The sequence below is a fragment of the Ipomoea triloba genome, chromosome 4, assembly GCF_003576645.1.
Source record: "Ipomoea triloba cultivar NCNSP0323 chromosome 4, ASM357664v1".
Taxonomy (NCBI): domain Eukaryota; kingdom Viridiplantae; phylum Streptophyta; class Magnoliopsida; order Solanales; family Convolvulaceae; genus Ipomoea; species Ipomoea triloba.
Window position 1 is genome coordinate 11,889,385 of NC_044919.1, and position 11,321 is coordinate 11,900,705.

The 11,321-nt window shown below is 35.7% G+C and overlaps 1 protein-coding gene across 3 annotated transcripts; it reads left to right on the forward strand.

Annotated features, from left to right (window-relative positions):
* The first annotated feature begins 1,453 nt into the window (after positions 1-1,453).
* Positions 1,454-10,475, forward strand: LOC116016806 (cleavage stimulating factor 64). 3 transcript variants are annotated; one of them, XM_031257219.1, is made up of 11 exons: positions 1,454-1,872; positions 2,090-2,168; positions 3,140-3,314; positions 5,279-5,312; positions 5,409-5,653; positions 6,109-6,186; positions 7,160-7,195; positions 7,331-7,571; positions 7,665-7,771; positions 9,349-9,666; positions 10,234-10,475. In XM_031257219.1, the coding sequence occupies exons 1-11, from the start codon at positions 1,836-1,838 to the stop codon at positions 10,363-10,365; spliced, it is 1,482 nt and encodes a 493-aa protein (XP_031113079.1). In that variant the 5' UTR covers positions 1,454-1,835; the 3' UTR covers positions 10,366-10,475. The 3 variants fall into 3 exon arrangements, with proteins under 3 accessions (XP_031113079.1, XP_031113078.1, XP_031113077.1); XM_031257218.1 differs by having other exon boundaries at positions 5,279-5,306; positions 7,331-7,771; XM_031257217.1 differs by having other exon boundaries at positions 1,455-1,872; positions 7,331-7,771.
* The last annotated feature ends 846 nt before the right edge of the window (positions 10,476-11,321 follow it).

The window sequence follows — 11,321 nt, forward strand, 5'->3', positions numbered from 1 at the left end:
ATATATATATATATATATATATATATATATATATATATATATATATATATATATATATATATCGCGAGTTTTAAGTGAAGCACTGAGAAAATTCGCGAGTTTTAACTGAAGTACAATCCAACAACGTAATACCACATAATTTATACCTGCCAATCAAAAAATTCAAAAAAACAGATTATTACATATTTCTACAAATAATTACAAAGAAATATTTCAATTGTGTGGTCAAAGAAAATTATAAATTTATTACACGTACATACTAATGTACACTTACCGCTTTTTCTTGTTCCTCCACATATTAGGACGAAATATATAGAACATTAGATGTGTTTGAAGACCATGCTTGAAATCTTTCAACATTACGACGTCAATAAAGCTTTTAACATTAACTATTTTTGGCAATATGAAAACATTAACTAAGGTTAAAAATGTTTGTGATCTTTGGGCAACTAATCGCTCTAATTTATAGTCCAGGGCTGATTATCATTTTTTTTTTTCAAATCTAAAGTAGCTTATCAGTCCCTGTTACCGCCTTAAAATGCGGACTGACGTGCCTGGTCAGTCCGCATGACGCCGAATGCCGCGCCGCGTCAATCCGCTGGCACACTGACGCGGTGTAACCCTATGATGTGACCTGTCATGTAGTGACCGGTCATGTCTAGACTGTCGCCTGCGTACTGATGCGGCTTAACCCGGACCGGTCAATCCATGATCGGTCACGTCTAGACTGACGCGGCTTAACCCTAAAACGTGATCGGTCACGTCTATACTGGGCCGAATCAGGCTCCGCGTTAGTACACATCCTAGATGTGACCAGTTAAACTCCCGTGACTGTCTTTTAAATAATTTATGAATTTAAATTTAAATTCGAATATATGTGCGATATTTTTTGTGTTTTTTATATTTTATATGTTTGTCGTTATTTTTTTACATATCCGTCTATAAATAGGTCATATTACTCGTCGCTTACGATGCAATATTTCACCTTTCGTTTATCTTTCAATCCAATATGGTTTAAACGCCCTTATGGCTACTTTGCTTTGTTACTTTCAACATCAACATCCGGTGGTGCTCTTATCACCAGATTTTGACAGTCAAAGATTAGTTTAGTGTGCTTCACTTATAACTCGCGAAAACAAGTTGGTGCATTAGTTGGAGAGGCTGCGAGAATACAAACAATGTATTTTATGTATACAAATAATATATTTTATTTTAGTATATTAAAAATATGTATATATATTTTTATCTATGATTCACACAAATATGTGGATCATGGTCCATAGAATAATGATTGAGTCCGGACTCTTGGGAATATTTGTTGCATTTTGGGCCTGTTCATTGAACATAAAAGATGAGGTTAATTGGGCCTGTTGTCCATATACGGCGTAATATCCAGGTCAAACTAGTAATAGGGGCCATGACAGGAGTAGGAGGTTATGTAAATTATAAAATATATTGATGACCGAGAGTGGCACGTCCAGCGAGGCCCACCGGCTGCGAGGAGCGGAAAACGGAAGAACTCGACACGGCGCAGGCGACGTCTAAGAACCGGAGCGGCAGTCGAGGAAGAAGTAGAAGAGGTATCGTTTCCGGAGAGTCATCTTCGGTTTTCCGGCGAGGCCGATTCTCTTCCCCAACCGCCGCCATAAAGAAAGTTGGGAACTCAATTACCCTCCGATTGCCGATAATAGTTCCAGGTCAAAAGGGAATTCTGCGGATCCTAATTCGAATTGGAGCGGGAAAGGGATGAGAGGCTTGAACGGAAAACAATAATTCGGAGGACGAAGGATGAAATTGAATCTCTTTAGCTTCTTCTGATTGTAGTTATACTGTACATGGCCAATCCTGATTCTCAACGTCGCTGTGTTTTTGGTTAGTTCTCTCTCTAGCTCCTTTGTGTTTCTATATTAGAGATGGTGATTTTGCTATTTAAACTTTCCCTTTTGGGGAACATGGGAATGGGAATGAGAGTTGAATACTTAAGTTATGTTGTGTTGCAAATGTATAACATTGTGTATAATATTTATAGTACTAAGGAAAGAATCAAACTTTTTGATTAATTTGCAACATCTTTGGTGGTGATATATAGTTGGGAATATACCATATGATGCTACTGAGGAGCAGCTAGTTCAAATCTGTGAGGAGGTTGGCCCTGTTGTTTCCTTCAGGTTAGTTTCCTAGTCCATTTCGCTTCATTTTCTTAATCCACAATCCTGAGACTTCCACTTTAGATTTTATAGTTAAGGAGAATAGCAAAGCCTTTCAATGAGTTTTTGAATTCATGAAAAAAAAAAGAATAAATTTTGTTACACTGTGTAGATATTTAATTGCAGTCATGTTATGTACCAGCCAGATGTTTTGTGTAATGATGATCTTTCAATAGTTTATTGAATAAGAATATTATTAAGCAATTAAGGAAACTGACAGATTTTGCAAGTGCGAATTGAAAATAATTAGGTGTTTCTTGTTGTCATGTTATGAGTTATTTTACTAAGTGGCCAGGTCAGAATCAATAATCTATAGAGCATTAGGGAATGCTTTTCTCTTCCCTCACCCCAAGGTTAATGCCATTGGAAAATTCTGAGGGTGGCATCTCTAAGACCTCTCTCTAATAAATTCCTCTGTGTCATCTAATTCTTTATGATGGAAGGGCTGCTTTCAAGAATGAAAATTGTTGTTATTCTCTATGTGGTTTCTGTATTGCTAAATGCAATTATTGTCCAGGGATACATTTTGAATCCTTTATGCAACCAATAAAAAGCCTTTACTCATCATTTGTTTATGACTAAGGGTTGATCCCATTAACACTGAAATAGAAATGACCGTGGGAGTCCAATAACTGCACTAAATATATGCCTGAACTTTTGACTGATTTAACTGATTTATGATTCACAATCCAAGTTGTAACAAGTTTTCTAAAAGTAGTTTCTATGCATTATTATGGAGTTTCATCTTTTGTATTATTTGTTGTCAAATGCCTTTCTGGAATCTTAATTTGTACTATTTAAAGCATATGTATGATTTTCAAGAAGTGCTACGATCTTTTTGCCTTGTTTTTAGCTTTTGGTCCCTAATAGGCTAATAGTGTCATTAAGATCTGCACTACAAACTTTTGATTGTTTATGTTTTTTCTCGTCAGGCTAGTTACTGACAGAGAAACTGGAAAGCCCAAGGGTTATGGATTCTGTGAATACAAGGATGAAGAAACTGCCCTGAGTGCTCGCCGTAATCTCCAGGGATATGAGATCAATGGTCGCCAATTAAGAGTTGATTTTGCTGAGAATGATAAAAATGCTGACAAGAATCGTGAACAAGTAAGATGTTTGGATGTCTAAAATAGATTAACTCAATTATTTTCTTGACACTGGTTTCCAGTGGACATTGTTTCTCTGTAATGATCTCTTTATGCTCTGCTTATTTGAATTTAAAATTTATTTAAAATTTTTGGAGCTTTATATTTTATGACACTCTAGGGTTGGCTATTAATATAGTAGTTGAGTAATGGTTCTACTACTGGATGTCTGGAAATTAGAGTAATTGAATCCTACCACACATAGAATTATAGAGTGACTGTTTTTTTGCTTTGTTAGTTGATGAATTTGTATCAATCCCATCATATTCATGATGTCCATAATGTAGGCAAGAATGTGGGATCCGCAAAACAAGGCTTTTAGCAATTTTGGTCCTTAATTTTTCAGTGTGTGCCATTTCCTCAAAAAAAAAAAAAAAAGAGTTGACTCTTTTCTTCTAGACTAGAGTTTGTCTAATATTAATTTCCTAAAAGCTTCCAAAATGCCTGTCTGTGAAAGTCTTTTTTTTTTTTGACTCTTTCCTGTTGGACATCCATCCATTTCTCAACTCTCGTGGTAGATTTGTCCCTTACACCCAGTGGATCATTACATTTTCCAGAAATGCTCTTTATATGCTATACTCTTGTACTTTACTCCAGTGAATCATTCTTTGATTTCTTGTAACACTGAATAAGACATGAAATTTAGCCATGAAATGGATCTATGGAGTGAGAATTTTAGGGTGGCTATACTGCCTAATGATATGAACCCATTCACTTGATTGCTATGTCTTTCTTTCCTTTGGATTCTTGTTGGGATTGGTGGTAAGAACTATTCCATTTGTATCCTTTTAATGCTAAGTCTAGACGTCTAGTGTAACCTGTTGCACTAGAATGGCTTTATTAACAACTACCCATTAAAATTTGGTCAGTCCCCTCTCTTTCTACTACAGTACTACTACAATGTTATTACTCCGAACTCCTGGGCATAGCTATTGTTTCTCATAAAATTGCTTAGTATAGGACATTTTGTCTCCCACTATAGTCCCACCTTCTTTTTGCCTACTTGAAGGGAGGAATCTTGTTACTTGAGCAATACATAGATTCTATGGCCCTGTTTGGTAAAATGACTGTTAGCTGATAGTTATTAGCTGATTGGGTTAGAGGGTATAACTAGTTGATAAAATTAGCTGATTGTATAAAAGTGTTTGGTAAAATAGCTGCTAGCTGTTTGGTATAATTTCTTTTCTCAAAAAGCTAATTGAAAAAGTTGCTTTGAGCAGCTTTTTGAATTTTAGCATTTTGGAGTTACAAAAAACTGATTAACCAAACACTTAGGGTGTGTTTGGTAACCCGGAAAATGATTTTAGAAATCATTTTCCGGGCTTTTGGTGTTTGGCAACATCCGGAAAATGTGGTCAACGCCTCAACGGAAAACATTTTCCGTTGACCATGGAAAATGAGCTCATTTTTCCGGAAAATGACTTCCGGACAAAAAATCCGGAAGTCATTTTCCGGAAACTAAAAATGGCTTCGTGCGACGTTTTTTTGTACAAAAAAATAAAATATTTCTAATCTCTAATAAATATTATTAGTTTATATATTTTTATATTTTAAATAAAATGATAAAAATATATAATTATACATTTCTACTCATTTTCTGGAAAATGAACCAAACACTCACAGACAGTTTTCCAGAGCATATCCAAACACCGAAAATGAACTCATTTTCCAGAAGTCATTTTCCTGCTTTCCAAACACACCCTTATATTAATTTTTTAACCAAGTCAAACAACTAATAGTTATCAAATAAGCCAAAATTGGCTGATAGGCTAACTATTTTACCAAACAGGGCCAATATCTTTTCAATTAACTTCGGAATCAAGAATGAAGACTAGTAAATTATAGACACTGATTCCCTTGTTTTCATTTCTCATACTTCAGCTTCCAATTTCCAAACATAACCTTCATGATTTTGTTTTCTTACAGGGCCGTGGTGGACCTGGTATGGTTGCAGGTGCTGGTGCGTTTCATTCTACTCTCTGTTTAAGCATTTCTTGTCCCCCACCCACCAGTATAAATTTATTATATTTCATTTCTGTTCAACTTGGAATTGCAGATCCACAAAGACATATTGGGGGACCAGCTGCTCTTGGCAATTCAAGTTTACATCAGCCAATTGGACATGCAGTAGCTACCACTGCTGCTACTGTCATGGCTGGAGCTCTTGGAGCTGCTCAAATGGGTAGCTCACTGACGCAGACAGGTTTACATAATCAGTTTGGATCTGGCATTGATCCTTTGTCACTTTATCTTTCCAAAATGTCAAGGAGTCAGCTGTATGAAATTATTTCTGATATGAAGGTTTGTATAAAATATCGTGGTTATGGATACCTTGCTTAACACATTTTTTTACATCGCTTTGTTGGTTTTTTTGGGAACAAATAACAAATATACGAGTATACACCGTTATCATGTCACACCAATCACCCCCACCTACCAGCCTCCCACGATGTATACCATACCTCCCCCTACCCAAATTTTCCTTACTGCACCAAATTACTTCTTGATCCTACCCACCCTAAATAACTATCTCCTATCAACTTGTCCATTCCAACCACCACTACAAGCAAGAAAAGAAGAGTGAAAACATAAGCCTAAAAATGTTACCAAACATGCTTAGTTTTGACATTTTGGTTTGCTGAGATGAAACTAATAAAAGAAAAATATGGTCCCTTAAATGCTCAAGTCCTCTTTGGCTCTTTTCAGTCATTAAATATTTTGATTGCTTTATTTATTGCTTGATGGTATTATGGCAGGCTATAGCAACACAAAACAAGGAACAAGCTCGCCAAATATTACACACAGTTCCTAACTTATCTAAAGCAATTTTCCAGGTGGCTAATGATCTTTTGCTTTCTTTATTGCAAGATTCTACATAATCACCTATCTTTTGGAGTTATTGACAACAGAAATTTCTGCTTTAATTGTTTATTCACTAGTTTATTTGCCTTTTTTCCCCTCATCTCAAGCCTTGGATCATCTTAAAAGCGAAGAATGAAAACTATCCCTAAACATTGTAGGAAAATAGTATAGATTCCATGTCTTGACTTTTGCCATTTTGCTAAGTCTTGATGAATTTGTGAAAATTTGAAGGTCAAAACTCCTGTCTCAGATTCCCCAACTATAAAAGAACTCATTCTTGAGTTCAAGGATTCATTACTCATCATCTTTTTAATAAATATTTGGATTACAAAGAAATCTTCATGGTCTTCTTAAGTGCTAATAGAACCAATTCAATCTTCCCTAACTTTGGTGGTTTGCGTTTACTTGATTAAACCAAGTGATTCCTTAAATCATGCATATTTATTCAACTCCAATAAAATCTACTTTCTCATAATTGTGCAAATCCACATCAAAATCATCTATTTTTTTTTTCTTTCAAAAAAAAAACTTTTGAAAGAAGCAAACTACTACTAGTAATAGGATTCATAACAATACTAAAAAGAATCGCAATCTTTCCAGGCTTCTAAATCTGTGAAAACCTAAGGGTCAATGCTCCTTTATGTTCTTCCCCTTGTCTAGCTAGATCAAATGCAAAAAATCAAATGTATTTTTTTCATATGCTACGCTGCTTTTTTGGAAATTGATCTGTGTTTCCACTTTACATTATGGTGCCTTGAAATTCCTTTCACAGTTGGTAATGTAAAAATACTTCAAAATTTTTCATTGGTCTGCATGTCTATTGGCAGTATGACCAGCTTACAATCATTATTACTTGTATGAGTGTGTTCTACTGTTCTTATATGGCTTCGGCATAGTCATTTTGTGTGTTTTCACATCCTTAGCAAGTTTGTCTCTTACTTGCAGGCACAACTAATGCTGGGATTGGTTACTCCTCAAATGGTTTGTTCTGTCGAATCTCTGTTGTATTTTATTGGCTGAACTTTCCTTTTTTTTTCCTTTTTGTTTGCTATAACTTTTTTACCCTGGACATGTGGTTACTATCACACTGTATTTACTGATCTTTCAAATTTGCAGTTACAGATGCCTAATATTCGGCAGTCCTCTGTTCCTCCACCTCATTCCATATTGCCAGACAGTCATCGCAATCAACAGCTTGCAGTTCGAACACTCCCTGGGATACCTCCCCCTCACAGTTCTTTGGCCCAGACACGACCTCAGGTTCAGCTTCCACAATCAGCTGAAAACAACATTTTGCAGCATGGGCGATTGCCAATACATTCTGGAGTTCAAGCTATTCCATCTATTCGCCCACAGGGTAATTTGACTGCTACCCTGCCGATTCAAGTTGGCACTTCCACTTCCTCTTCTTTGAAGCAGCAAATGCATCATCCTTTGTTACCTCAAGCAGGGCTTGTTCCTTCTGCTAATTTGGCATATACTAGTCAACCTGCTGCACCAAATGCTGCACTCCAGCCTTCATTGGCATGCCCACCAGCAACAGAAAAAGTTTTTCAGGTAACAATCTTAACCTGTCAGTGTATACATCAACTTGGAGATTGGGTAAAAACTGTATTTTGAAATGGCTATACGAACTGGTTTAGCTTAACATTCTTTATGCATTTATCAAATACATGTATTTATGTGACTAATTGTAGTATCAATGTGGTGGTAGCTCCTTGGTACCTTTTAATGGAACTCTTATAAAAAAATGTAGAACCGTTTTAGGGTAACATTCTTTATTGACTAAGCCCTAAGGTAATACATTTATCTGTGCAACTACTATGTTATTAACTGGAGTTCATTGGAGTGTTGATATTTTTAGTTGTGCCAATTTCATACTTATTCATAATGGAAAATGCTTTTTTCCCCTCTTGATGTGACTTATATTTATTGGGTGCTCGTGAATTGGCTGACCCACTTGTAATCAAATAGTCAAATACTAAAGAATCCAATCAGATAACTAAAGGTTACTACTTTAGAATGGAATTGTGTTTATTCTTAAACAATGAAACTTAGATGATGATGTAAATCATACAGGCAAGGCAGAAGGATTACTTCCTGTAAGAGGAAGAGGTAGATCTAACTTACTTATCTGGTGGATGCCAACTGAATTTGAATTAAGGTGTAGGTGAGCTGTGAGATGTACTTGGCTCAAATCCTTAAAATGACATTAGATAACTGAGGTTGAGCTAACACCTAGTGACCTGGGGATGTAATGCTATATCCTTAATTATGGGTACGGGGGGATTTTGGGAATTTAATGTTCATATGAGAAGTAATTTGAGGCAGAATGTGCAATATATATAATAATAATGAGGAATAAGGTTCAAATTAGCCATTGAACATAACTTGAAAGTGCAATTACGTCACTGAACGAAAAAAAGTGCAATTACGCCACTGAACACCCCAAATGTATGCAATTTCACCTGATAGCAGGTCACCATCCATTTCTTAAGGTTATAATTAAATTAATTTTTATTTAAAAATTATTTTATTGATTTTTTAATAAAAAACATTTTAAAAAAAATCACAGGGTGTCTTCGTCTCCACCCTGAGATGAGCTCTTCGTCTCTGGTTGGAGACGAACACGATCTTTGTCTCCAACCGGAGATGAAGACAGATTGACGAAGGAAGGGGTGGCCGGCGGCCACCCTCGCGGTTTTATTTTTTTTTATTTGTTTTTTTTTAAAAAATAATTATTAAATTTAATTTAATTAAATTATAACCTGAAGAAATAGATGGTGACTTGCTATCAGGTAAAATTGCATACATTTAGAGTGTTCAGTGGTTTAATTGCACTTTTTTTGGTTCAATGGCCTAATTGCACTTTCAGATTACCTCCAGTGGCCAATTTGGACCTTATCCCTAATAATAATAATAATAATAATAATATCAACAACAACAATAATAATAAAGATGCCTACCGAACTTGAATAGTTCCTTTCTTTTTTTGATAATTTGCTTTTACAACAGTATGGCACCTTTCATGATTGAAATTTTGGTCTTCACGGGTTTTTTAGTTCTTCATTGGGTTTTTGATTCTTTTTGACAATATATGGGAGATGTTTTTTATTATCTTTTTCAATTAACAGCAAGGCTCTTCGGCAGTGTCTACTCCTCTGGACAACATTATTAAGGGAACCCAAATTGTTGCTAACAATTCTGCTTGGCTCAATAAAACAATTCCACCTTCAGGTTTGCCAGAGAGAGCTAGAGTCCCAAATGATAGTATAGATGCGATGAATCGCCCATCAAAGTTGTCAAAACTAAATGATGGAAGGAGTTCCTATTCACCAGCTGAATTAAATGTTGGTACCTTGGTAACGAGGCCTTCAAGGTCAGCTAGCTTATCTGGAAATCAAATTTCCGGATCAGAAGAGGCTTCTAGTTCTGAGAAGCCTGCTCTTCAGGTAAGCTTTAACAAACATTCCTGTATTGCATCCATCTTATTGGCATTGATGAGTATTATTTCCATCAAAAGAAATTAAGAAGGCCTCACAAAATTTCTAGTACTGGCTCCATTTTGATGATTTTCCTGTTAGCTGTGATTACTATGAACTATTACTATCGTCATTATTGTAGTTGATATCACTTTTTTTTTTTCCATTTTCTTTCAAACAGTAAGATATCTTCTACTTTGATCCCATCCAACTGTTTTCTCTTGAACAACTTTGATTAGCAACTTAAACAAATATAATAACTTCACAATCTTAATCTTGAAATCTTTCGAGTCTTTCTCATCCAATTAAGTCTCAAGTCTAAGGAAGTTCTGGATCATTGTTGTGACTGCGGTGAACTGCTGTTATTATAATTATTTTGAGTGTTTTATATCCTATCAAATACAGGAGAATTACTTATACGATTAGTATATTATTTGTTGTGTTTCAAACAGTTTAGTATATTGTTCTTAAGGTCCCGTTTGATTTCCGTTAATCCTGAATCAATTTTCATCCAAGGTCTCTCTTTCACACCTGCAGATAACCCCAGATGTAGAGTCTGCCTTATTGCAGCAAGTGCTGAGTCTCACGCCAGAACAGTTAAACTCATTGCCCCCGGATCAGCGACAACAGGTCCTTCAGCTTCAACGGATGCTTCGGCAGCCAACATAGGCCAAAGGACCGAGAGTTCGGATCCCCAGTTATCAGTGAGCTGCTCTTCCACTCATCCGAACAAATATCGAAAAGGGGTCATCATCAGCAGCCACTGCACAAAGCAGAAAGTGTACAAAACGGTTGCCCTTGTGGCCATATAAAGTATGTGTTCAGTGTGGCATGCTGTTTCTTAAATCAATTTTTCCTGTTGTAAATTTATCTTATTTTTTAAAGATTAGCATAGGATAAATGCTAGAAAGGTTTTCCATTCATGTAACGATGTATTANTATACACAGACTATTGTTTTCTCTTTTCCCTCCACTCATAATACTTGCTTATATCCTATCGATAATACAAACATGTATGAATGAATTAATGGTGAATTCCTCATATTGAATAGTGTTTTAAGTATGGGAAGGTAATGATGCACTTTTGTATTTCATATAAAGCTGTACAAATGAACTTTGTGTATATATATAAGGTAGGGAAAAAACTCTCGTCAATCAACTCTGGTCCTACTAAGACCTTTTGTAAACATGTTTGGCAATTGATTATAGCTTTTAACATGAATATTAAATAGTAGTTCTTGTTGAATCTCGCACGAAGTGACAATCTAATTCAATATGCTTAGTGCACTCATGAAACACATGATTATTTAAATATCTATCACACCACAAAGGAACTGGTTTATATATTCAGCTCTACTCCAATCTCCCCAAGAACATTATGCATCCAGGTTACCTCACAAGTCACATGGGTCATCGCTCTCTATTTATATTTTACACTAGAGTGAGACATAACACTTTGCTTCTTACTCTTCAACGAGACTAAATTGCCACCAAAGAATACACAATATCCCGTTATAGACTTTTTGTCACTTTTGACCTAGCCCAATCAACGTTAGAGAAGGCCTCAACACTCATGTGTCATGATTGACATACAAGATTCCTTTCCTGAGAGCACTCTTCATACT